The sequence below is a fragment of the Vulpes vulpes genome, chromosome 12 (assembly GCF_048418805.1).
Source record: "Vulpes vulpes isolate BD-2025 chromosome 12, VulVul3, whole genome shotgun sequence".
In the NCBI taxonomy this organism is placed as follows: domain Eukaryota; kingdom Metazoa; phylum Chordata; class Mammalia; order Carnivora; family Canidae; genus Vulpes; species Vulpes vulpes.
In genome coordinates this window covers 68,562,361-68,587,830 of record NC_132791.1, presented here as the reverse complement: position 1 = coordinate 68,587,830, position 25,470 = coordinate 68,562,361, and the positions used below count along the sequence as shown (strand labels likewise).

General features: G+C 40.9%; 1 protein-coding gene across 3 annotated transcripts in view; it reads right to left on the bottom strand.

Annotated features, from left to right (window-relative positions):
* Window positions 1–25,470, bottom strand: part of FEM1C (fem-1 homolog C) — a 56,865-nt gene that overhangs the window by 7,258 nt on the left and 24,137 nt on the right. For 2 of the 3 annotated variants that reach the window (XM_072728780.1, XM_072728781.1), the window contains one exon: window positions 15,682–16,283. In XM_072728780.1, coding sequence (XP_072584881.1) covers window positions 15,682–16,225 — 544 coding nt within the window. In that variant the 5' untranslated portion in view covers window positions 16,226–16,283. Of the gene's footprint in view, window positions 1–15,681; window positions 16,284–17,175; window positions 17,328–25,470 lie in introns of those variants that run through there. The other variant, XM_072728779.1, reaches the window with a different exon arrangement.

Sequence of the window (25,470 nt, the reverse complement as noted above, 5' to 3'; positions counted from 1 at the left end):
TGAGGTGGCTGCACTCAAGTAGTTGAAAACAAACTACAGACAGACCAGCCACTGGAGGAACCAAAATCCAATTTAAGATCATGTTGATATTGAATTAAAGAAATTCAGGATTGCTAGTGAAAGTAGTCAAAGGGCAGAAGCAAATACAAATAGTATTTACAAAAAATAGTATCTAGATATTATCTATTTATTTACTAGGGTTCAAATTACTGTTTTACACTCTTTATATATAACGTTTGGTATCCAAACAAAGGAGCCACAACACAAAAAGCAAATAAGAACTGATGGGAAAGCCCTACAGAAGACCCCGATAATACAGTTATTGGACTTCAAAATAGTATTATGCTTAGCAAAGTAAGAGAGACTAAAAAACAATTCTGAGAATTAGGCAGAAAACTGGAAAATACAAAAAAAGAACAAGATGGATGTTCTAGAACTGAAAATCTCAGTGGGTGGCTTTACAAGCACATTACACACAGCTGAATAGAGAATGAGTGACTGGAAAATCAGTCAGATGAAAATACATAGAAAGAAGCATGGAGATGACAGGCTGGCAAAGCACAGACAGTGAAGACTCAGAAGGAAACATGTCAGAAGACTAATGCTCTCAAAGCCAGAATTCTAGAGGAAGAAACTGGGCCTAAAGCAATACACAGAAGATAAAGTCTAAGAATTTTCTGAAGCTGGTAAAATATTAAAACTATAAATTTAGTTAAGTTTTACAAACACCCAGAAAGATAAAGTCAAAGAAAACCACCTCGAGGCAGACTATAGCAAAACTGCAGAGTGCTCAAAGAGAAAACTATTACAGGCAGAGAATGACCTGCACAAGAGCAACAGCTGGGCTGACAGCAAAGCTCTCACCAGGAACAAGAAGCCAGAGGACAACACAATGGCATTATGAAAGCACTAAAGAAAAATAACGGCCAACTGAGAATTTTATATCCACAGCAAGAATACATGTGAATGAGGGGCTGTTTCAGTTAAGAACAAAACGAGAAAAACCAATGTATTTATTACCAGCAGATCTAGTACTAGAGGGTGTTCCCCAGGCTAAAAGAAGAGGAGTCACATGGAAGCACGGAACTATGATCATAAGCATCAACAAAAGCAGTAAATTTGGGAGAAATACTAACTTTGAAAATAACAAGTGTCTCACAGGGCCTGAAATTCATATAGAAATAAAATGCATGACAGCAAGAGCATAAAAGTAAGAAGGGGAATTGGAATTAAAGTATTCTAATGATTTTTGCATTGCTTGGACAGTGGTAAACTCAGAAATGTATGTTACTCCTTTGGCAAGCCAAAGTAGTACAGTAACCACTAAAATAATAGAGGGATGCATACTCTGTTACTACAGTGAAAAAAATGAAATAAGGAAAAATAATTCAAAAGCTGGCAAAAAGTGAGAGACAAAGAACACAAACCAGGTAGAACAAATAAAAATCAAAAAGTAGGAGGTAAAAACCCAAATGTATCAGTAATTACACTAAATGCAAGCAAACTCAATGTTCTCATTAAAAGACACAAACCATCAGACTGAAAATAGAAATACATAAAACTCAACTACATGCTGCTTACAGGACACACACCTTTTCTTCAAGACAGAAAAAGGCTGCAGTGAAAAAAAATGGAAATAAATGTATACCCTATGTAGAAATGAACCATAATAAGTAAGGAAGCTGTCTGACAGTTAAGGCAAAAAGTATGGTTAGAGATAAAGGAAAACATTTTACAAGGATAAAAATTCAAAACAACATAAAGATACAGTATTTCCAAATTTGTTTTTACTGAAAAACATAGGTCTGAATTATATAGAGCAAAAATCAACAGAACTACAAGGAGAATCAGACAAACCTGCCATCATGTGACTTGCACACCTCTTTCAATAGAGAACAAAACCAATCCGGGTAGAGAAGATGTGAACACAATTAACAAACTTGATTTAAACTGACATATAGGGGGATCCCTGGGTGGCTCAGCGGTTTGGCGCCTGCCTTTGGCCCAGGGCGCGATCCTGGAGTCCCAGGATCGAGTCCCGTCGTCAGGCTCCCGGCATGGAGCCTGCTTCTCCCTCCTCCTGAATCTCTGCCTCTCTTTCTCTCTATGCCTATCATAAATAAATAAATAAATCTTAAAAAAAAAACTGACATATATATGGAACACCCGTAGAATACCATTTTCTTTCCAGGATATATGAAAGAATACACATACCACATCCTGGCCATAAAGCAAGGCTCACAGAAATGTCAAGGGACTGGTATCACTGATACTGATTATGCTTGAAGTCCACAATGCAAGTTAGAAATCTCTCTAAAAAAAGAAAGAAAGAAAAGAAAGAAAAGAAAGAAAAGAAAAGAAAAGAAAGAAAGAATCTCTCTCTCACACATACACACACACCAACAGCAACAACAAAACATTAGGAAAAATCTCCATAGGTCTGAATTTTTTTTAAAGATTTTATTTTTTATTTTTTATTTATTCATGATAGACATAGAGGGAGAGAGAGAGGCAGAGACACAGGCAGAGGGAGAAGCAGGCTCCAAGCCGGGAGCCCAATGCGGGACTCGATCCGGGGACTCCAGGATCGTGCCCTGGGCCGAAGGCAGGTGCCAAACCGCTGAGCCACCCAGGGATCCCCAGATTTGAATTTTTAAGTACGTACTTCTAAATAACCCATGGGTCAAAGAAGAAATCCCAGTGGAAATTTGTGGCTGGATGAAAATGAAAACCTTAAATAACAAATCCTGTGGGACGTGGCTAAAACTGTGCTTCAAATGTGCACAATAGAAAAGAAAGGCTTTAAAAAGATGGCTCAGTTTTCATCTCAGGAAACTAAAGGCGAAAAACAGTAAAACTGAACCCAGAGAAAATAGAAGCAAATCATAAAAGCAGACATTAATGGAAAAGAAAAAGGTATCCATACATTAGCGCAGCATTTCTTCTTTTCCTGAATGTTACTTATTAGAGATTGCCTCCTTGTGATCTTATATTTGCAATTCTGCAAAGTAGAGGAAATACTTATTCTACAAATAGAAAGCAGGGAAATTGGTAGTAAAACACAAACCCATGTCTCCCAACCGCCACTGCAGTACTGCTCATTCCTGGGGTCACATTCTAAATGTTAGTTGTACTAGAATCTGATGAGTAAGTTGTAGCTAATATAAGCCAAACCTCATAATGAAACTCCCCCGATCACGTTCCTTTCCAACTCCAACACTTTCATGCTTCCTCTAAAGAAACTGTTGAAAACCTTTTACATGGCTTTCAAAATGCTACAACACTAATTCCCAAAGCACTATCCGTGGAAGGTGGGAGGGCAATGAAGAAAAAATCCATAGTTTCAGAACATGTTATGTGAAGTAAAGCTTCATCTTGGTTACTGAGAACACACACAAAATACACTATGAGAAATGGATTTTTAAAAGACTGAGATATTATTTGACTCCCTACTTGTCCAGCTTCATTTCTCATCATGTCCAATGTAAACGCCGCACTGAGAGTTTCACCAGGAGTTGGCAAACTTTTTCTATAAAGGGCCTGATGTATTTTTAGGTTTAGCAAGCTGTAATTGTCTCTACTGTAACCACTCAACTCTACCATGGCAAGAAGCATCTGTTGACAATACATTAAATTAATGGAGGCAATCGCTTTCCAACAAAACCTGACTTACAGACACTGAAATACGATTTTCATGGCATTTTCATGTGTCACTGAGTACTATTCTCATTTAATTTTTCCCCCAACTATTAAAATATAAAACATCTTAGCTGTCAGACAACACAAAAACAGGAGGTGGGCAGGATTTGACCCCTGGGCCAGTTTGCCAACACCTTCTCTAAGGCATTGTCAATACCTGCCATTCACATGGCAGAGACCCTACTTACGCTTCATATTATGCCATCCTAAGTACTGCTCCCAGCACCAGGAACCGTCCTGCTCACATCCACCTCCATGCCTCTACTTTTCATTTTTCTCTAATACATTCTTTCTTCTTTACCATTTTAATCTCTTTTCCTTCAAGTTTCTACAGAAACTTCAGCTGCCTGAAGACACTTCCTTGTTTCTACCATACCAATGTGTCATTGTTAGGATGCCTAGTGAATGAACGTGTCCCTTGTCCTGGTAGGTATTCCTATTACACCTACTATTATGATATTATGTAACACCTTGTAGTAGTCCAATGTTACTGCCACACAAATCTGTTTTCTTACCTAAATGGTCTATTCCTAGAGTACCCAGATCCTATATAATATGCCAACTAGCAGCACACTGCTAAGGTTAATGTAAGAGTCTTAAATTTTTAATACTTATCATACAAAATGATTCAAATTTAGCTTCTGAGGATAAGTTTAAAAAGTAAAGTCTTAGGAGAGGATTTTAACTGCTGTAGCAAGTATATGAGCATCACATTTTCATGCCCTAGAGGCCCTAAAAAAGTGCTTCTGAATTGTAGCCTAGACCTTGACTCAAAAGTTTAGAAAAGCTTAAAAAAACAAAAACATCATTTTAAAGCAATGATAATTTTTGTCTCTCTATATAGAGGTTTTGAGAAAGTTGTAAATCAGTCTATATAAAACCGTTTCCTGCTTTTTGCCTACATCCTGGGCATTTTCTCACGTTAAGTGATGAGTACGGTCTACACAAACTCCAGATACTACACAGTCATTCTCAGTGGCTTTATGGTGACAGTTCAAGTAAGGAGGCATGTCCAGGTTTACATACACACTTCCCTGTTGACATACATGTGCACTGCTTCAGAATTTTCACTATTCAAATTAATGCCTAAAAAACTAATGGTAACAGGTGATTGCTGGGGCGGGGGGATTCTGGGAGAGAGGCCAACTACAGAGGAGCATGCAGGAACTTTCCATTCTATCTTTATTATACTGGTGGATAAACTATAGTGTATGTTTACCAAAACTTACAGAACTATATACTGAGAAGGATGGATTTTATGGTGTATAAATTTTACTTCAATAACTAGATGACAAAAAAATTAATCCCTAATTTAAGACAGAATCACAAATGTGTGAGAACTTAAAATACATCTTTAATTCATCCCAATTAGGGAATTAGGTAATCTTTAAAAGATCTACTTTTATTGTATTCTTTCTGGCACCAGAATTAATTTTTGAATTTTAATTCATATTACTTTTGTACCAAGGCATATAGGACATTTTTACAGGTCTGTTCACAAACTTTACTTTATGACAAGTCTATTTACCTTCTAATTTCTGGGTTTCTTAGTCTGACTTTCTCCATGTATTTTATAAAATGACAATCAGTTATCTGCTATATTTGCTCTATTAACTGTTTCATTCAAGAGAAAGATGCTTTCAGGATTAAATACAGGTTCTTGTGAAAAAATATAACAAGCTGAATTTAAAAATCAAGTTACTATGTTCTTGGGACTAGTCTGTGCTAAGTTACATGCCAAAGACCAATAAAATCACCTGAAATTTTTGCTAGGTAACATCAGTGTTAAACTTCTGGTGCAGAATATCACATGCCAAGTACTACTGAATATTCAACTCAAGCATTTTCCTGAGGTTATATGCCTCTTAAAAATGTTTCCATAGTGCGATGGAAGATTTGGTATCAGTACCTCATAATGTCTTGATTTTCTATCCTCCAAGTGAGAGGGACAATTAAAAATAGAACACAAAATACAAAAATAAATACTTATTAGGCATCTTAGATGAAATTAAGGATATTTAGCATTGAAATTTAATTAATTTACCTTTAACTAAAGAAAAAAAGTAAATAAACAGTGTATTATACAATTCTCAGTGCCTGACTCAGAACATGTTCATTTGAAGAAAAAGTAAAATTTCTGACACTGAATTCATTATGGAAAATTCTCATGATTTCTTAAAAGACATGTTTGTTAAACGGACATTCCTTAAAAGTCAAGCTAATGGGGGCGCTTGGGTGGCTCAGTGGGTTAAGCTTCTGCCTTTGGCTCAGGTCATAATCTCAGGGTCTTGGGATCAAGCCACCCCCCAACATGGGGCTCCCTGATCAGCAGGGAGTCTGCCTCTCCCCCTCTGCTTATACTCCCTCTCTTTCTCTCTCAATAATAAATAAATTAATTAATTCTTTAAAAAAATCAAGCTAATGGTCGATGAAGTGTTAATTCAGTTCAAGTATTTATACAGAAAGTTAAAATAGTAAGCTCTAAACATATTAATTTTCAACTACTGTAGCTTAACCTTGAAACAGGGCTAAGAAAATCTGGAAGGATAAAAAGTAGCCATATTCCTTGGAAACAATGCAAATGCTCCTGCACAAAAATATGGTTATGAGGATGGATGAAATAGGTCATGGGGATTAACCAGTCACTTGTGATGTATGAAAGTGCTGACTCACTATATGGTACACCCAAAACTAATATTACACTTTATGTTTGTACTGGAATTATAATAAAAACAATAAAACAACAAATAAACAACATGGTAGTCTTTCTCAAGAAGACCGACCTAAAAGTGCCAATCTTAGTTGCTGTTAATTCTAATGAGACCTGTAATCTTTTGATAGTAGGCACATAAAAGACAGGAATTCGTGCTCAATTGTGAAAGTTTAGGTGCCTAACAAAGGAGTCAGGGGTTTAAGAAATCCAAAAATTTACTATTATTTTGAGTAATAACTAGTAGGAGCCCTAAGAGTGCCCAGGCTCCACACAAGATGTTTTGGATTTGACTAAACAGTAAGTGACTGTGCAAGAGATTGCTACCAATCAACTAACTACTTAAATCCTACAACACCTTCAACACAGAATTTATAAATATCTCAATTTGGATAGGATTACTCAAGTTCTCCAGGATCAGAATTTAGTCCATTTTTAAACCACTCCCAATTTATATTTTTAATGAAATAAAAATGTTCTTACAAAGTCTGTAAAATATTTTACAAATACAAAATGTCTATTATAATTTAAACGTTTTCTAGAAATATCAATTCAACAGATTCTGTTATTTTGTAAAGTCCTCACACAGGTCAAGTTTTAGTGTTTTAGTCAAATACAGTTGTGCTTATCAAACACAGTCTGACCCACGGAAACCTTCCTGTCTATGTAGCAAAGGGTATCAGTAAAACCCCCAATTGTCTTAAGTCAAATCTAAGTGGTCTATAGTTGAATATTTCAAAAATGAGCTTGTAAAATAAAATCCAAGTTGCTATAAATAATATCATCAAAAGAGTGGAAAAAAAACAAGGCAAACTGGTACAACCACTGTGGAAAAGAGTATGAAGTTTCCTCAGAAAGTAAGAAATAGAAATACCACACAACCCAGTAATTCCACTTCCCCAAAAAATCCAAAAACAGTAATTCAAAAAGATACATGCACTCCTCCGTTTATGGTAGTAACATGTACAACAGCCCAGATATGGAAATAACCTAAGTGTCCATCGACAGACTAACGGATAAAGGAGATGCAGTGTGTGTGTGTGTGTGTGTGTGTGTGTGTGTACACATAATGAAGTAATACTCAACTATAAAAAAGAATTAAAATCTTGTCATTTGTGACAAATAGATGGGCCAAAAGGTATTACGCTAAGTGAAATAAGTCACACAAGCAAAAAACAAATATATGATTTCACCTAAATGTGCAATCTAAAAAACAAAATGAACAACCAAATCAAAACAGAAACGCATATATAGAGAACTGATGGTTTCCAGAGGGAGGCTGTGAGAGGGGATGGGTGAAATAGGCGAGGGGCTGTAATAGGTACAAACTTCTAGTTATAAAATAAGTCATGAGGATGAAAACTACAGCATAGGGAATACAGCCAATAATACTGTAATAACATGGTATGGTGACAGATGGTAACTACACTCATTATGGTGAACACCACATATGTTTAACTCAAATTACTATGCTATATACCTGAAACTAATACAATATTGTATGTCAACTATACTTCAATAAAAAGGAAAGAAAAGAAATGGAAGACATTTTATAATTACTTCAGTTTTTACAAAAAAAATTAAGTTTGTGATCAGCACTCATTTTACTTGCTCCTCTTATTTTTACTGGTATACCTGACTCCCTTTTTGTTACTCTTAACTTCCCTCATTTTCTTAAAAAAAAAAAAATTAAATTTACTTTAAAATATCTGCAAATAATGTATCTGATAAAGGATTTGTATTCAGAATATATAAATTATTCTTACAACTCAGTAATAAAACAAATAACCCAATTTTAAAACATGCAAACAATACAAAGACATCTCTCCAAAGCTGATCAACAAATAGCCAATAAACAGATGAAGAGATGCTGAACATCACAGGCCTGAAGAAAAAAAAATCCAAACCACAATGAGATACCACTTCATATCCAGTAAGATGGCAGTCTCAGGAAGGAAGAGTAATACCAAATGTTGGTGAGGGTGTGAAAAAACTGGAACTCTCTTGCACTGCTGACAGGAATGTAAAATGGTGCAGCCACTTTGGGAAACAGCTGAGCTGTTCCTTAAAAGGTTAAACAGAGAGTTGCCATGTGACCTAGCAATTCCACTCCTCCATATATACCCCACAGAAATGAAAACGTACATCTACACAAGAGCTTGTAAGTGAACATTCATACCATTCTTATTCCTAATAACCAAAAAGTAGAACCAGTCCAAATGGCCATTAACTGATAAATGGATAAATGTGGTCTATCTACACAAGGGATTATGCAATGAAAAGAATAAATCAATAAAGTACTGACGTGTGCTACAAATGGATGAGCCTTGAAAATATCACACGGAGGCAAAGAATCACAACACAAAAGAGCACATATTATGATTCCATTTATATGATGAAATGTCCAGAACAGACAAACACTTAAGGACATAAGGATTAGTGGTTGCCTAAACTTCCTGCATGCAGGCTGGGAGAGGAGGGGAAATGGGAGTGAGTAGTACTGGATATGGGTTTTGGGGTGGTGGTGCGGTAACGAAGAAAAGGTGGCAGTGGTGATGGCGGCACTGCTCTGCATACACTGATTTGAACACTTAAATAGGTGAATGGTATGTGACTTGTGTCTCAAAGCTGTTTTAAAATCAAAGTACTTGTGTTTTTGATAAAAGTATAAGTTTTGACTTTGAGAAGCAGCAATTAAAGGTCCCTTACACATTTGCTGGAAATGCACAGAAACAATTCTCACCTCTATTCTTTAGCCTCCATTCTTCTTCAACTCTGTAGCTGGTACTCATATGAGGCCCGCGTGCAAAGATGGGGAAGGGCCTGCAATTCAACTGTGGAACAATGCTGACTCCAAATATTTTATTCCTGGGATAACTAAATGGTATGAGTTAAGGGAAGAGGTGAGAAGGGGTAGAGACTTCAGGATTCTATGGAGCACTAGAAGGTTCCTCTCCTCAGGATGCTTCCCTTCCCCCGTGTATATTCTAATACCAGAAATACTCAAGGACAGGAATTAAAAAAAAAAAAAAAAAGAATCGAAACAGAATCAAATACAAACTGTGCCAAGGTTACCACGTACCCTCCCTTCATGAATTCTTTGTATAAGGCACTGAGTTCAGAGCATAAGGATATTTAACCATAGAGATCCCTAAAGATCACAACAAAGTTAAACACTAAAAACATCTGCATCCAGAGGTAGGACGAATTCTTATAACTCAAGGAGAATCAGGAAGAGCCTGGGAGATGGGTCCTGACATCTAGTAGAATTTTAAGGCTAAGAGGGCCTGAGCTAAGGGATCAGGATAAAAAGCAACCAATATCAGTGTAATCTGATGAAAATTATACAACATCAGCTGCTAGAAGCATCACCATTACAATTCAGACTTCCTGAAAATTCCTTTTCCTGGTCACTCTTCCCAAAGCATTGTGGACAAGAAGAAGAGATGTTTTTGGCAGATGTGTCCCCATGTGACTTCTTTACCTGGGCCTTTGCCCACTTCTATCTTCCCTAACCGCGCTCGTCTCCAGAATGCCAAGGGCTCCTTGAATTTTGTTTTTAAAGAAACAATTTGCATCCAGGAAAGTCTGATAAAAATGAACTCAACAAGGGAACCACTGGTACCCAAAGGTCAATAAGCAAAACAACCTCTGCTGTTAGTTAGTACAGCCGCCCACAGCCCAGAAAGGGCAGTAGAGTTCAGGATGTACTCTTCTTCCCAACTTCAGTTCAGCTGTGAGGACTTGCAGTTCAAAATCCAATCTCTGAGCCTAGAGGAACACAGTGGCTCTTTCCCCACTGCACTCAACCTACACACTTTCTACAGCTTCACTTCTCCAACTGGGTACCAAGTCTCTATGGGGACACAGAGAAGTGTGCCAGGGGACCCAAGAGGAAAAGGATGAACGTGCAACAACTTGCAGGCGCAACCCAATGAAGTGGAAACAAAATGTTCATGAATTCAACCAGTAAGTCATCTGAACATTACTGTTAAATCAAAACCAATACAGGTATGCCACAGAAGTTTTAAGTCCCTCTCTCCAACTCTTCTCTGATAGTAGGTGTTGAGGTTATCAACAGCTGAGAAGAATTTTGAAAAATCAAAGAAGGATGGACAACTTCTGCTTCCAACTGGCAGAGCTTACCACCCCGCATACCAACTGCATAAGGGTCACTTTCTTTATCCCTGATCCTAACATCAACCTTTCTGAATTTATGGGGGAGCTTTTCTTATCTGAGATTCCTCTGCACTTGCAATGGGTAAAAAAATATATATAATAATATAATTTATTTTTCACACTTCTTTCATTAAAATACATCTACACCACAAATTGCCTATACGAGGCTATGGCAGAGAACTAATATAACATGCTTAGGGTTTCCTTTAAACTACTGCAGAGAAAAAATAAATAAACTACTGCAGAAAACTAAAGGAGAGGAGAAATACATTTTTTAAAACTGTGACATATGTGGATGATGGCTGAAGAAAGGTGGTTAAGTATAAAGTGGCTCAAATCATATTCTTCTCTCCCCTTATGCAGGAATAAGAACATTTCCCTAGTAATAAGTCAAATAAAACTGCCTGAACAGGCTCTCTCTCAAACCCTTTTACAGCCAGCTATACTTATGAGCCTACATGAATTTCTTCCATTTCTGAACTCCTAGAGTTCTACCTATACTGCTCATTTTTCACAATTATGGTCTCAATGTCTTACATTGTCTTCACATATGTATTTATTTCCATAGTGAAAGAACAACACAACAGTCCTGGCCATCAAAGAGCTTATAATCCTCTCTCTCTTAAATCCAACCTATTTTATTCATTTACCAACTACCCACTATGGGCCAGACACTCTTTCTAACATATGGACACAAACACCAGGTCTCTAGCCTTAAAGAGCTCACAATATAATAGAATTAGAATGCATATAGGTGGGTTTCTCTAGAAAGAAAGAGAGGGAAAAAAAATCTCAGTTATTTCTCAACTGGAAACTTTCACTAACTTACCACTGCATAAAGAATAAAAATCAAACGCCTTTACCTAGAAGTCAGTCCTTTATAATCTAGCCCTGAGTGCCCTCTGGTCCAAATATGCCTACTCTTCTACTTCCTGGACTCTCCAAGCATATTTCTCAATGTGCTTTTCCTTATGTCATTTCCTAAGCATTAAAAACTTTATCCAATGCAATCTACAGATCTGAACCCTGACAACCCCTTCAATGTCTCCGAGTTCAACATCTCCATGACATGTCTTCTAAAATCCATCAGCACAGGCTCACACTATTCCTTCAGCAGTGAACAAATATGCCATCCTGTATCTTCTTAGAGGCCTCCACAATGTCCCACACAGGGTCTTGCCTACAGAAAATGCACAGTGATTATCTTCTTACCAACTTACCTAATTACCTTGGGTATTTACAAGATTAACCTATGTAGGAGGAGAGCCTGTATTCTAGGGCCAGTCTCTCCAACCCCAACTCAGAGAAGCTATACTACTGGTCCGTAGCACTCAAATCACTCTCAGCTGCTCAATTCCCAGTAGAATCTGGGGTATAAAAGCAGAACGGAAGGGCTAAAGTAACTTTGCCATAGATTCTATTCTGAATCCAACAACATAAAACAAAACAAGCCCAAGATGACCATAACTAGGAAGTGCTGAAATCAATATAGTAGCTCTGAGATGGGCTTGTCTAATCACTTCTGATTTGGGGTCTGTGGTTTTTACACAGCAACCCACTCTCCTGTTTCAAAAATCACCTGCTGTGTTAAATGGGAAAAGCATTCCTAAACATCTCAAAGTTTTTCTCCTCTTTGTGAATGCCACCGGAAAACAAAGAACCCACAGTCTCCCGGGGAATCATCTGAGTGGAGCTAAAGTATTCACAAATATCAAATCAAGAAAATACTACTATTGCACTTACCATACTGTGGCTTAAGTATCTGCATATGAGCCTGTCTCTCCAATCAAACCTTGAGCTCAAGAGCATGGAGTCAAGGACAGGCTATCTTGTCTTAATTAGCTCTGTATATTCTAAGGTCTAACAGCCTAGTACACTGAGGGACTCAGTAAGTGCTGTCTCAATTAGGGGATGAATTCCACCTTAGGTTAAAACCTGTTCAAAATGCCAACAGTCTGTTAAAAAGTAATGAAAACAAAAGTTAAGGAATATATTCAAATGCCAACTGCCTGTTAAAAAGTAATGGAATGTAGAAGTCATGTGCATTTGGTATTTAAGCAGACCAAACATAATCTACTGGGGTTTTCTTTCTTCACAACCATTTCCAACAGCTGACACATACCATTTCCTAAGAAGTTATTCCATTTTATCCCTAATCTCATCACTCTTGTCTACTTCTTGGATAGGGGAAAAAATGTTGGGGCAGGGGGAGGGGGTGGCATCTTTCCTTGATACTGTATCAGACAGATCCTTCTCCAATGTTCCTGCCTCAGTTTCAACCGCTTTTTAATGACACATTAACCCCCCCCCCCAAAAAAAAAAATCTAGAGTCAGAAAAGAGTGATTATCAAAGAATGGAAGCTTCGGGATCAGAGTGGGGGAGGGGTACATATACACTTTAAGCTGCCCCCAATTTTCATTAAGAATCACTGTAAAAATTAAAAGGCACTGTAACAAAAGTACTGCACACAAATATATAAATACACACACACACATATGACATACATCTGTATGTATATAAAACTGAGAATACGTGAAAACAATTTCTGGCATAAAACTGTTTTCTTGTGTGTAATTTTTTTGAAAGGCACAAGTACTAGATACTGATAAAGGGGTGGGTGGGGGTGGGACAGAACTACTCTAGAATTAGATCATTTGACCAAAACCAACTCCAGAATTAGATCACTGGACCGTATTCTCACATACAAGGCTGTATGATGACAGTGATAAAAGAAACATTCTTCTGAAACAGCAAAGGTTATCAAGTTATATACCATTCAGTTCATCAGGGGGAAATGCTCACAAAAATATGAGCTACTTATAGTGAAGCTCTCTCATACATTATATCTCCAGAAGCATGGAAAGCAATTTTGAAAACCATAAGGGAAGCAGTATCAGTACTTATCTCTCCAATGACCTGAGTTTAAAACAACTTCACTTAGATATGTTACGTTCAACAATCTGTGCATTATTTGGCTAATAAAAAGCCCAAAACAAAGAAACAAAAAAATCCAACAAACCTAAAAAGGTAGACGTACCATTTAACGCTTTTTCTGCTAGTTAATGGATTGCAAAGCATTCCCAATGGTAACATGGGTCATGTAAGCAGTAATTGCTCCCTTTAAACAGGCATTCTTTAAAGGAATGAATGTTTTAAACAAACAAAAATGCCACGCTGTCCTCTGAGCCAACAACCCACCCCAAAGATAATCAGGAACAAACAAAAAATTTTCTAAGTATGTCCACAGAAACATTTCTTTATCCTACTGAAAAGCCAGAAGCAATAGAAAACTCTATTAGGAGAGTACACAGCTACTGAAGTTAAAGGACTATAATTAATGTCATTAAAGATATTACTGATTAAGCTAAAAAAAGGTTATAGAAGAGCATATACAATAAAATTACAAATATACATAATAAATTCAGAAGTATTTTGGAAGGATTATCTCTAAGTGGCATTTTGTGAGATTTTTATATTTTCTCTAAAAAATAAACTTACAGAAAATCAGTGAGCCCACACGATTCTATATTAAACCTTTAAAAAAAATACTAAAATCATTCAATTACGTCCAACAACTATGTTGTGTCTCATAACTGGTTAGCCTTTCTGAAAGGCAATCAGACACCATCACAATGATAAATACACACTTCGATTCAGCAATTCCATTTATAGGTTACCTAGCATATAGCTGTTGTCACACAAGTGTGACACACTTCTGTTTGAGAATATTTACAGAAGCACTGCTTATATTGGATGTGACCTAACTGTCCATCAACAGGGCCTAGATAAATTATGTACATTCGTACAATGAAATACTGTGTAACCGCTAAACAGACTGAGGCAAGTTCTGTGTGTTGCAGTTGAATGACAGCCAAGATAATTTAAGGTTAAAAAAAAAAAAAGAAAGAAAGAAAGAAAAACCCAAACAGTATATATCAACTGACAGAAGGGAAAGAGGAAGAGACATAGACAAGCGTACCTGTCTTTGCACAGACCATCTCCAGAACACACAAAAGCCCATAAACAGCAAACAAACAGTGGCTCCCAGTGGGTGGGAGGTCTGGAAATCAGAGGTGGTTAAGATTTCTCATTGTAAACACTGTCCACCAATTCGTATTGTTTGAATTTTTTTACTGTGTAGGTAGGCTACTTTTCAGTTTTAATAGTTTGGTGGTTGTTTTTTTTTTTTTTTAACGGGGCAGTGAATTACTCTGTTGTATAAATAAATATGCTGAAGAGAAAAAAAAAAAAGGTTTCCAAGTATCAAAATATGCGATCAAAAGAGTTGTTTTTAAGAGTTTCCAAAAAAGAAATTCTCAACTATCATTTGCTGCGTTAGGTTTATTACAATCCCTGAAAATTACGACAGTCAACCTGAGCTCTTCTTTTGGACAAAAATGTTTATGTTGCTAGCCACCAAATCCCCGTCTGTTTAGCCTAGTCCTTGTTTGGCTCTCAGGGCTGTAGCAGCTTTTAAAATCTCTTTTCTCTCTTGCTATGTATAATACATGTTCTAGGTGAAAAGATTTTTCTACTGGCCACACGATAAATTAAGAACAAGAGGACAGATTTTCTCCTTTCCCACTGATATTAATCCTTCCAGGTCAGTGTGGCCTGGCCTTCCCTGACTGAACAACAAATGAAATGTCTAAGACACATAACACAATGACTCACTAAATATAGTAGTTTCTATTCTACCAACGCTCTTAGGAAAAAAAAAAAAATCAAAGCTAAGACAAATACATTACATTGAAGTATATTCTCAAGTGGATTAAATGCAAGCCTAAGGGCTCAGATTAACTGCCGCTAACATCCCCTGTAACTCTGGGGAACCCAGGAATTGGAAGGTACTCGAAACAAGTGACAGAAAAATGCTCCTTAATGTCGCGACTGTCTTTTCATCACACTTGTTCACTGTGTTATGGGGTATCAGAGAAACGACCAGCAAGGTTAGGATGGAAGGGACACATAATCAAAACAGGTCTGTCGGTGTTGGCTGACTCAGCGCCCACTGTTTATATAGTTAGGGATCAGACTTCCTGAAAAATAATGGTAAACACTTCAAAAACCGCAACGAAGAAGGTGAACTCACCTTTAACACTTTTTCTATTAACATCTGCACCCTTTTCAAGTAAATACTGAGCAATCTCTTTGTGTCCTTTGTAGCAGGAAATCATCAGGCACGTATGCCCGTGGCGGTTGGACACTTCCAAATCAGCTTTGTGTTCCACGAGGTACTTCACTATTTCCAAATGGCCATCGAAACAGGCAGCTCGCAGAGGAGTGGAGTTGGTTAGAGTTGTGTTGTTGACAGACGCTCCATGATTTAACAAAGACTGCACCACCTTCAGATGTCCTGCTGCAGAGGCGGCCCACAGCGGGGGAGCCCCCTCAATGGTCTCGCCATCAAAGTTGACAGAGCCCCCCACTTCTATGGAGGCGCTGCAGTGCTCTAGGAGGAATTCCACCATGTCAAGGTGCCCGTACCTGGCGGCCATCAGGAGTGGCGTGGCTCCATTTGTTTTTTCAGAGATCAAGGAGGAAACCTCCTCTTTGGATTTGCTTGCCAACAACTTGGTGAGAAGCCGGAGTTTGCCATCCCGAGCTGCGTTAAATACTGCTGTCTTTAGATCCATTTATGTCCGGTGGAGACGCTGCGCTTTCTTTATCCTTCAAAGAAGCTCCAGCTTCACTCTATCGACACAGGCAAGAGTCACAGGAACCAAAGTTCAGTGTTACTCGCTGCACCCCAAACGGATATAAAACCACGAAAAGTGTGCTCTTACCGCCTCCCAACATCTGACAACCAGAGCCCCAAACTAGAAAAGGGGGGGGGGGGAGTGGCAGTTTTGAAATTTCCATAGGTAAGGGCAAAAACACTATTTAGGTCTTCTTAATTTCTACTCCTCTGCGGCGGGAGTCGGAAGGGGGAGGAGAGGGAAGGCAAACTTCAGGCACTACTCTAGCCCCCCAGACCCGGTGGGAAGAACACAAAAAGGTGCACACGGACCCTAAGGGTCCGGGGGAGGCAGTTTCTCTTCTGCACACGGTCATGTAAACACTCCCGGCAACCGGCTTTCTCGCCGCCTAAGCAGCCAAGCTTTGTTCCAGTTTCGGCTTCGCACACGCCCAGAGTGAGTACAACCGAAGAGGCAAGGGACGCGGGTTCAGAAATGCTTCCCTGGCTCCCAGCTGCAGGGGAGAGCGAGCCAAGGGCGCGAGGCTGAAGGCCTCACGGTGGCCAGAGGGGGTCTGGGGCCGGAACAAAAAGGTCGGACACCACAAACCCGGCCAGCTCGCGCGCAGCAGTCGCCCTAAAGCTGCTCCTTGCTCTAGAAGCCCTCGAGCCTCAGGAAATCCGGCCGCCGTCCAGCTCAGCCAACTTGGCCCGCCCCATCTTGATCCCCCGGCCAGGGCCGCGGCCGACCCCCGTAACCTTCCCCGCCGCCGTCTCCAGGCCCGGGCGGCCGCCTCCCCGAGCTCCCGCCACCCCCGCCCGGCCAGCCGCCGAGCCCGCGGCCTCGGCCCGCCGCCCGCCGCCCGCCCGCCCGGGCCTCCCCGCCGAGGGCCCCGCCGCCGCCGCTACCTGCCCGGGGGCCGGTCCTCCCCGCCGCCGCCGGCCGCTCACGCTCGGGCCGCCCCCCCCTTAAATGGAAACCGTTGTCCGCGCCGCCGCCGGGGCCGGCCTGCTCCGCCTGCAGCCGCGCAGCTCGTCCATGCCCCGCGCCCCACAGGAATGAATCCGGCCGCGCCGCTCGCCCCGCCCCGCCCCGCCGCGCCCCGCCCCGCCGCGCCGAGCCGCCTCCCGCCCTCCCCGTCTGCGCGGGCTACAGCAGCTGCAGCGGATGCCGCGGCGGATGGTGTAATGGGCTGCGGGCCGGGGGCCGGACGAGCCGGAGCGAGGTTTCACATCACTGACGCGGCAGCCGCGCCATTGGGCCGGGGGAGGGCGGCGGCCGCCGCGAGCAACCGCGTAGGGGCGGGGCGGGGCGGGGCGGGGCGGGGCGGGGCGGGGCGGGGCGGGGCCGCGAGCCCGGCGGAGGACGCAGCGGCGTGAGGCACGCCGGGGGGCGGGGCCCCACGAGGGGGCGGGGCCACGCCGCGGCTCGGCTCGGCTCGGCTCGGCTCGGCTCGGCTCGGCTCGGCTCGGCTCGGCTCGGCTGGGCTCGGCGGCCCGGGGCGGGGGCGGGCGCCGCTCCGCTGCCTCGGGTTCCCCGCGCACGTGTCGGGAGGCAGGTGTGCGGGGCCTGCGGGTCCCACGGCCAGAACTTCCGGGAGCGCGGCGGCTGTGGTCACTCCCTCGCACCCCCCGACGCTCCGGGAGCACCCTCCTCTCTCCTGTTGGTGGAGATACACCGAGCTCTCATGGTGAGATGTCGGAAAAACAGAACAAGAAAAAACACGGGAAATCTCAGTAAAAGATTAGTGTGGGGCGCGCTGCCAGTCATGACTTACGGCTTTTTTTTTTCTTTTAAAGTAAGGGCTCTAAAAAACTAAAATGTTATGACGAGTGCTAAAATTTCAGAGCAGTAAGTCAACAAGGTCAAGCTCCTCAACTCTGAACAATAAAACCAGAAAATGCAAGAAAGCCAAAAAGCTAACCTGAATAAAGATCACATCATACCGCAGGAAAGGAAACTTACCAAATCTGTGACGTTAAGGCAAGGGATGTATTAAACGAGATTGGGGAAAAGTGTAGGTATGTTTGGGGAAGAACACCCATAGCGAATCATGAGGAGGAAATAGTGTTTGAAAAACTGATCATCAATCTTGTGAATACTTTATTTTGTACCAATTCCTTGGGTACCACTGGGGGAAAGAGTATTAGGTTAGACGTTATCAGACCCCCGCCTCACAAATGTAATCATTATTTTTAAAGTCAGACATTTCACACACGCCCCAAAATCACAACTTCATTTTTGCTTCTTGACTTATAGTTTTGTCTAGAAGTTTTTGTAGGTTTGTAGTTGATGTGATTTTGCATAATTGAAGTCCTAATTTTCTTTTTTTTTTTAAGATTTTATTTATTCATGAGAGACACACAGAGAGAGGAGATACACAGGCAGAGGGAGAAGCAGGCTCCCTGCGGGGAGCCTTATGGGGAACACCATCCTAGGACCCCAGGACCCCACCCTGAGCCAAAGGCAGATGCTCAACCACTGAGCCACCCAGGTGACCTTTGAAGTCCTAATTTTCATACAAGTACATACTTTGTTTTGTTTTTCCCTTACTGTCCTCTAAAGATTTATTGTGTCCTTATAGTCTTAATAATCCTTTTGTATTAAGTCGTCAGTATACAGGTTGCATCACAGAACCCCAGAATTGAAGCTCAGGTTACTAGCATTGAGAAGAAAATACAGAAGAACAGAATATAAAGGATCAGAGTAGTCATTTTTAACAATCCATCAACCGAGAGATTGAGCTGCTTTATCCTTAGTGTGCAGATCACAGGTCTATACTCCCAAGGCACAGATGCCACTGTACAGAGTCCTGACCAAGGCCTAGCCTGAGCTCTTAATAAATTCAGTAAGACAATGTGAAAATTTTTATCAGTGGCCTGCAAACTGAGATTTGCACCCTCGCATTCCCTCCAAGGGATTTTCAAGGGGTAGGTACCTACTTAAGATCATTTTAAGGCCACTTGTTTCTGAATCTTCAACTTGCATCTGTATTATTTCCTGAAACTGATTTGCTGGTTTAAAGAATGCAGTCAGTGTGTCTCCCTGCTTCATTTCCCAGCCATGCCACCATAGCTATATATTTTCCAAATTGCAAAAAGAGAGGGCATAACTCATTCAATGAGATCTTAGAAGGGTGCATTATTCCAGCGTGTAAAAACTCGAGGAAACTTTTGTCAGTTTTTTATCAACTTAAAATATTGGGCTGTATTGAGAAAGTGTATACTTCTAATGGCTCTATAACAAATTCTTCTGCAAGTCATATGATTTCCAAATAATTGCTTTCAATAAAGGATGACCTGAAGATCACTATATGAGTCTATAAAGTAGAAGGAGTTCAAAGAATTTTAAAGTTCAAAACCTTACAGCCCCATCTACTTATTAACGGTAAAAACATTCTTACAATTTACAAAAATGAAAAATAGAAAAAACACTGATGCTAAACTATATCTCTTTCTTCTAAGAAGTAGTATTTAACAACAAACAAATGCAGTAATTGTAAAAAGTTACTTATGTCTAATACTTTAAAAACTTTGTAATATATTTTATATTATTTTGAATAATTGATTATTATTAATATATCTCAATCTAGAAGAAAATATTTCAGCACTTATAGTCTTTCAGACACAGGAAATGTAAAATATTAAATTTATTTATTTATTTTTTTTAATAATTTTTTTTAATTTTTTTATTTATTTATGATAGTCACAGAGAGAGAGAGAGAGAGAGGCAGAGACATAGGCAGAGGGAGAAGCAGGCTCCATGCACCAGGAGCCCGACGTGGGATTCGCTCCTGGGTCTCCAGGATCGCACCCTGGGCCAAAGGCAGGCGCTAAACCGCTGCGCCACCCAGGGATCCCTATTTATTTAAAGATTTTATTTATTTATTCATGAGAGACACAGAGTGAGAGAGAGAGAGGCAGAGACACAGGCACAGGGAGAAGCAGGCCTCACGCAGGGAGCCTGACATGGGAATTGATCCTGGGACTCCAGGATCATGCCCTGGGCCGAAGGCAGGCGCCAGACCGCTGAACCACCCAGGCATCCCCCAAATTTATTTTTTTAAAGATTATTTATTTATTCATGAAAGACACAGAAAGAGAGAGAGAGTGGCAGAGACACAGGCAGAGGGAGAAGCAGGCTCCATGCAGGAAGCCAGACGTGGGACTCGATCCTGGGACACCAGGATCACACCCTAGAATGAAGGCAAATGCTCAACTGCTGAGGCACCCAGGCGTCCATCCCTAAAATATTAAATTTAAATGTATATATCTTTTCATTGCAGAGAAATATAATAGGTGATAGATAAAACACATTCAAACACAGAAATATGTGAAATTAGGATATAATCCTGAGGGGTGAGAATGTGGAATGGAGTTACAGTGTAAAGAGAAAAAATAAGTGGAATATACTGTAGATAAACAAGAGTTTTTTCATATATTTTAAAAATGGTGAATGGTAGGCATAATTGCTATGGTGTTTAGGTTTCACTGGATTCATTTAAGAGAGTGACTATTCCATTTTAAAGTGTGAATTTTTATTTTTATTTTTTAAAGATTTATTTATTTATTCATGAGAGACACAGACTGAGAGAGAGGCAGAGACACGGGCAGAGGGAGAAGCAGTCTCCATGCAGAGAGCCCGATGCAAACTTGATCTCAGATACCCGGATCACGACCCAAGGAAGGCAGGCGCCCAACCGCTGAGCCACCCAGGCATCCCTATGATGACAAATTTTAAATGTTAACCTAAAAAATATGCAAGAGGGTAAATAGTACTTCATGTACTAAGCAAAAATGTTTGAGGACCACTAATTTTAGTCATCAATCCCCTATTGGAATTTGTCTCCATTTCTAAAGATTTTGGCAATGTTTGTTCTTCTAATCCTTTTTTTTCTTAGTCTTTACTTTTCTTAAAGAACCTCAACTAAAATTCCTGCTGTTTTTTTGTTAAATGATCTTACATTATTTTTCTAAATTCCTGCCTCCTTTCTACCCTCTCTGAATGGGAAGGAGAAGGTTTGTATTCAGCTGGGTTGGTTTGATAGGGATTGGTTCAGTTCCTAAGGCTTTGGATTCAGGTTGAATCAGCAATTATTGTCTTCCTAGAAGCCTCAGAATGCTCTGGGGGGTATAACAAGACAAACCATGGACTCAAGTCTAAGAAGTCTCTAGATGGTCCAAGTGGGAACTAGCAGACTGGAAAAATGACGAGGGGCTGGAGAAATGGTACACAAAATGAGGAAGCCATTGCCAGGAGCCAAGGTGGATACTCGGTCTGCTCGAGGGGAGCCTGGTGTCACTGTATCCATAGCTCTGATTGATCGGCCTTGCTTGAGACCCAATGCTTTGGGTGAGAGGACCTCCCTGCGAGGCCCCCAAGACACTGGGAGCCCAGATGCACCACTACCCCATGCCTGAAAGGGTGATAGGGACCAACTGGAGTATCAGTGGAGAGGACACTCTTATGATGAGAACAACACACGTTTTCAAGCGTATGCATTTTCTTCTTTTCATGTATTGCCTTTGGATAAATTTCCAGGTGTTGGATTACAGAACTTCTTTCTGGTTTCTCATACATATTGTCATTCCACTTTCCCAGAGAGTTAGGTTAGTCTGCTATACTAGCAGCAGAAGGGTATGCTGAATTCACCAAACCATGCGCCCACTGGATATTACATTTTTAAAATTCTCGCTGGAATGTGTAAAATGATGCATCAAATTTTCCCAAATTTGCCTGGCCACCCTTGTGTTTTTTTGGTCTACATAAACTCCGGTAATTAGTAGGGTATTCTTTCTACAGTTTTCCTCCTGGGTTTTTTTTTAAAGTTCATTTATTTTTTAGTAACGTCTATACCCAACATGGGCCTCGAACTCATGACCCCAAGATCAAGAGTTACCACTGACTGAGCCAGCCAGGCACCCCTCTTCTAGGGATATTCAAATATTTAAATATTTACTTCTTGCTGGTCTCTGCTTAAACTAGAAAGCTCAATGAAACAGTCTGCTTGCATGGTTTGGTAATCTTCCTTAATTTGGTCTGATTTGGGTGAAGGAAATGTTCTTGTTTTTAGTAACTAACTGGGCAACAGTTTAATTTAGAAAAGTGGGAAAGGACCCTCCTTAAATGAATACAAAAGTGACACAAATATAGCATGTATACTCTCCATGCCATTTAGAAACGCCTTTTTTGTGTGGAAACCTATTAACACTGATAATTTGTTTCACCAAGGTCATGTCAACAGTTACCGAATCCGATTGTGTCCTATGTTAAATGATAAATGAATATATGATCCCTGCTTTCAAAGAATCCATGGTCTGTGGGAGAACTGCAGCTATAAACAGATCAGAGTGAAATATGTATATAAACAACCACAAGGGCCCAAAGAATGGAGCTGCCAAGGCTCCTTTGGTGAGTCTGGGAAGGAGATGTGGTTCAACTACATCCTAAAGAATGAGTGGGTGTAGGCCTGGCCAAAAGGCAGTGGGAGAAGGGAGGGAGCTGTCAAACAGAGGCAGATGGCTCCTCCCTTCTTCCCCACTTGCTCCTCAGACACAGGATGGTACCTAGGCAACCTTTTGATTCTGCAAAGCCCCCATTCCCCTCCCTCAAAGTGTATCATAACTCACCATTTCCTATTTCTGCAGCTCAACCAGAATTTACATTCTCTCCTTCAGCTGCTCTCTTGGAGGTTTTAGGAGGAGGGCACCCCCCCCCATCCTTGGTGGAAGTAATCTACTTAAAGCAAGAATACGTCTTGGGGATACTTGGCATTTTACAAAGGAAACCTGTGAGCTCCAGAGAATCTTCCAGATTCCCCCTGTGTGTGTTTGGCCTAGCCTCTCTTTGCTTCCCTGAACAATTCAAAATGAGGGAGCAACTCGGTCACCAACATCTGATGGTTTTCTCTTGGCAGGCTCCCTTGTTGGTATGGTGCCAGCATTTTACTCATCATGTTATCACAAGCTAGAAATCTGGCATCATCGTAAAAGTATCTGGTTCTTTTCTTTGTTATACTATTTCCTGAAGTTGTCAGGGCCCTGACTCTAGCTCTCTAGGAGCAATAGATGAGAAATATTCTGAAGCTTCTTGGGAACTGCCTTCCACCCATTGGCAGTCTCCCCTGAGACATTCCAGCCCAGCCCACCCAGTAATGTCCAGCAGTTCCGGCACAGAAGCCTACATTTCTCGAAGACATGAGGATGTGATTGGTCACTCAGAGCAGGAGATCTGTTCTGAGATCTCGAATAGCTTAAAGGAGTCTTCCAGGTGTGGGGCAAAGAAAGAGGCCAGAGTCAGCCCAGATATGAGGACACTGTCACAAGTACAGCCCAGTTGACACATCAAGCGCAGATGGCAATGATCCCAGTGTGTTCATGACCTTTAGACTCAGCCTTGACCTTTGTCCCTGTGCCTGACTGGCTGCCCATGCCTGTGTGGGTGGCCATTAATCAACAAGGAATAGCTGCTATCTCACCAGTAATTCGTTGGCCTCAGCCCCAGTCTGTCTGATGAGTCTAGCAATTATCCAACCTGAACATTTATTCATCTTCTCTTTTTTCTTTTTCCGATTTTGGCATTTTAATTTCTTCTGGATATCTGAATATCTCCCCCCTTTGCAAGCTAGACAACAGAATTAAACTCAGGTGTTCTGATCCTCTGGGATCCAGACCGAGTCTGGCTGTCTTCAGCAGAATGACATCATAATACGAGGTGCTAACAACAGGCTTCAAATCTGTAAATAATAACCACTTATTTACATTTTTTCCCCTTAGGAAACAACAAAAAGTTCGGTCCTTAAGGCATGATATACAGAACATCTTGATTTACAAAGAACAGAATGACCCAAATTATATGCTGGCTAATTTAGGGGCAGACCAAATCAACACTGACTGAGGACTGGTGAAGAGAGAAAGTGTTTACCCTTGGGAAACTCACTCTGAGGTTGAACAAAGTCCTGGCTGCTGTTAATAAGAAAGCACGTAAAAGAATAGTATAGATCACCCACACTGACACTTGATTTTGCAGACGTCTTCCCCTACAGTGCAAAGTTAGTGATAAGAGTGGGGGGGAAGATACTTAGATTGTTCTGAAAATAAATTACTGGTGATAGGAAATAAGACATACTGAATTCTTCCATTTGCCACCAGAACAAACTGACCATGAGGATGCTGTAAAAGAAATGGTGCACTCTAGGGGCACATGAGTAGCAGGGTGACTCTTAATTTCAGCTCAGGTCATGATCTCAGGGGTCTGGGATAGAGCCCCACATTGGGCTTCCTGCTCTGTGGGGAGCCTGCTTCTGCTTCTCCTTCTCTCCTGCTCTCTCTCTCTCTCTCTCTCTCTCTCTCTCACTCTGCTCTCTCTCTCTCTCTCTCGAATAAATAACCACTATTTTTTAAATCTTTTTAAAAATAAAGAAAAATAGAGCATGTCCCATTAATTAATTTGTAATTGTAAGCTCAGTTGACATCTTGAGGATGGACCCATAAACTCTGGCCATTCTTTTGTTTAACATCAGCAAATCTCAGAATTCCTTAGCCCTTCACCGTGGTTCCTGCTCAATATCTTCCACCTGGGCACAGTCCCACCTGTGACTCTCCTCCTCAGGGTTGAAGATGGTGCTTGCCATCAAAACCTCGACTACCGTTGTAGGAATAACCCTAGCCGCCTTTGGGTGCATAGTAGGCAATGCCCAAGTGGTAAAATCCCGGCAGGAACACCAACATGCCAATGATCAGGACGGGAATGGCCGGACCTGCCTCCTCTTTGCTGATATAGCCCCCCCAGCAGAAGGGAGCCAAAGATAATGACAAAGGTACCAATCAAAAACAGCAGTGTAGCAGGAGCAGTGGCCTTATATGGGATCTTAGGAGGGCTCTTCTTTTCTTTTTCAAAAAAAGATCCATATAATAAAAAAATTTTTTTTAATTTAAAAAAATCTATTCTTATTTATTCATTTATTTTAATTTAGACTTCAGTTAGTTAACATACCATGCAATATTGGTTTCTGGAGTAGAATTCAGTGAGCTGCTTACATACAACACCCAGTGCTCATCACAACAGGTGTCTGCCTTAATGCTCATCCCCCAGCTAGCCCATCCCCCACCCACCTCCCACCATCAACCCTCAGTTTGTTCTCTATCGTTAAGAGTCTCTTATAGCTTCTTTCCCTCTCTTAGGAGGGTTTTTCTCAAATTGAA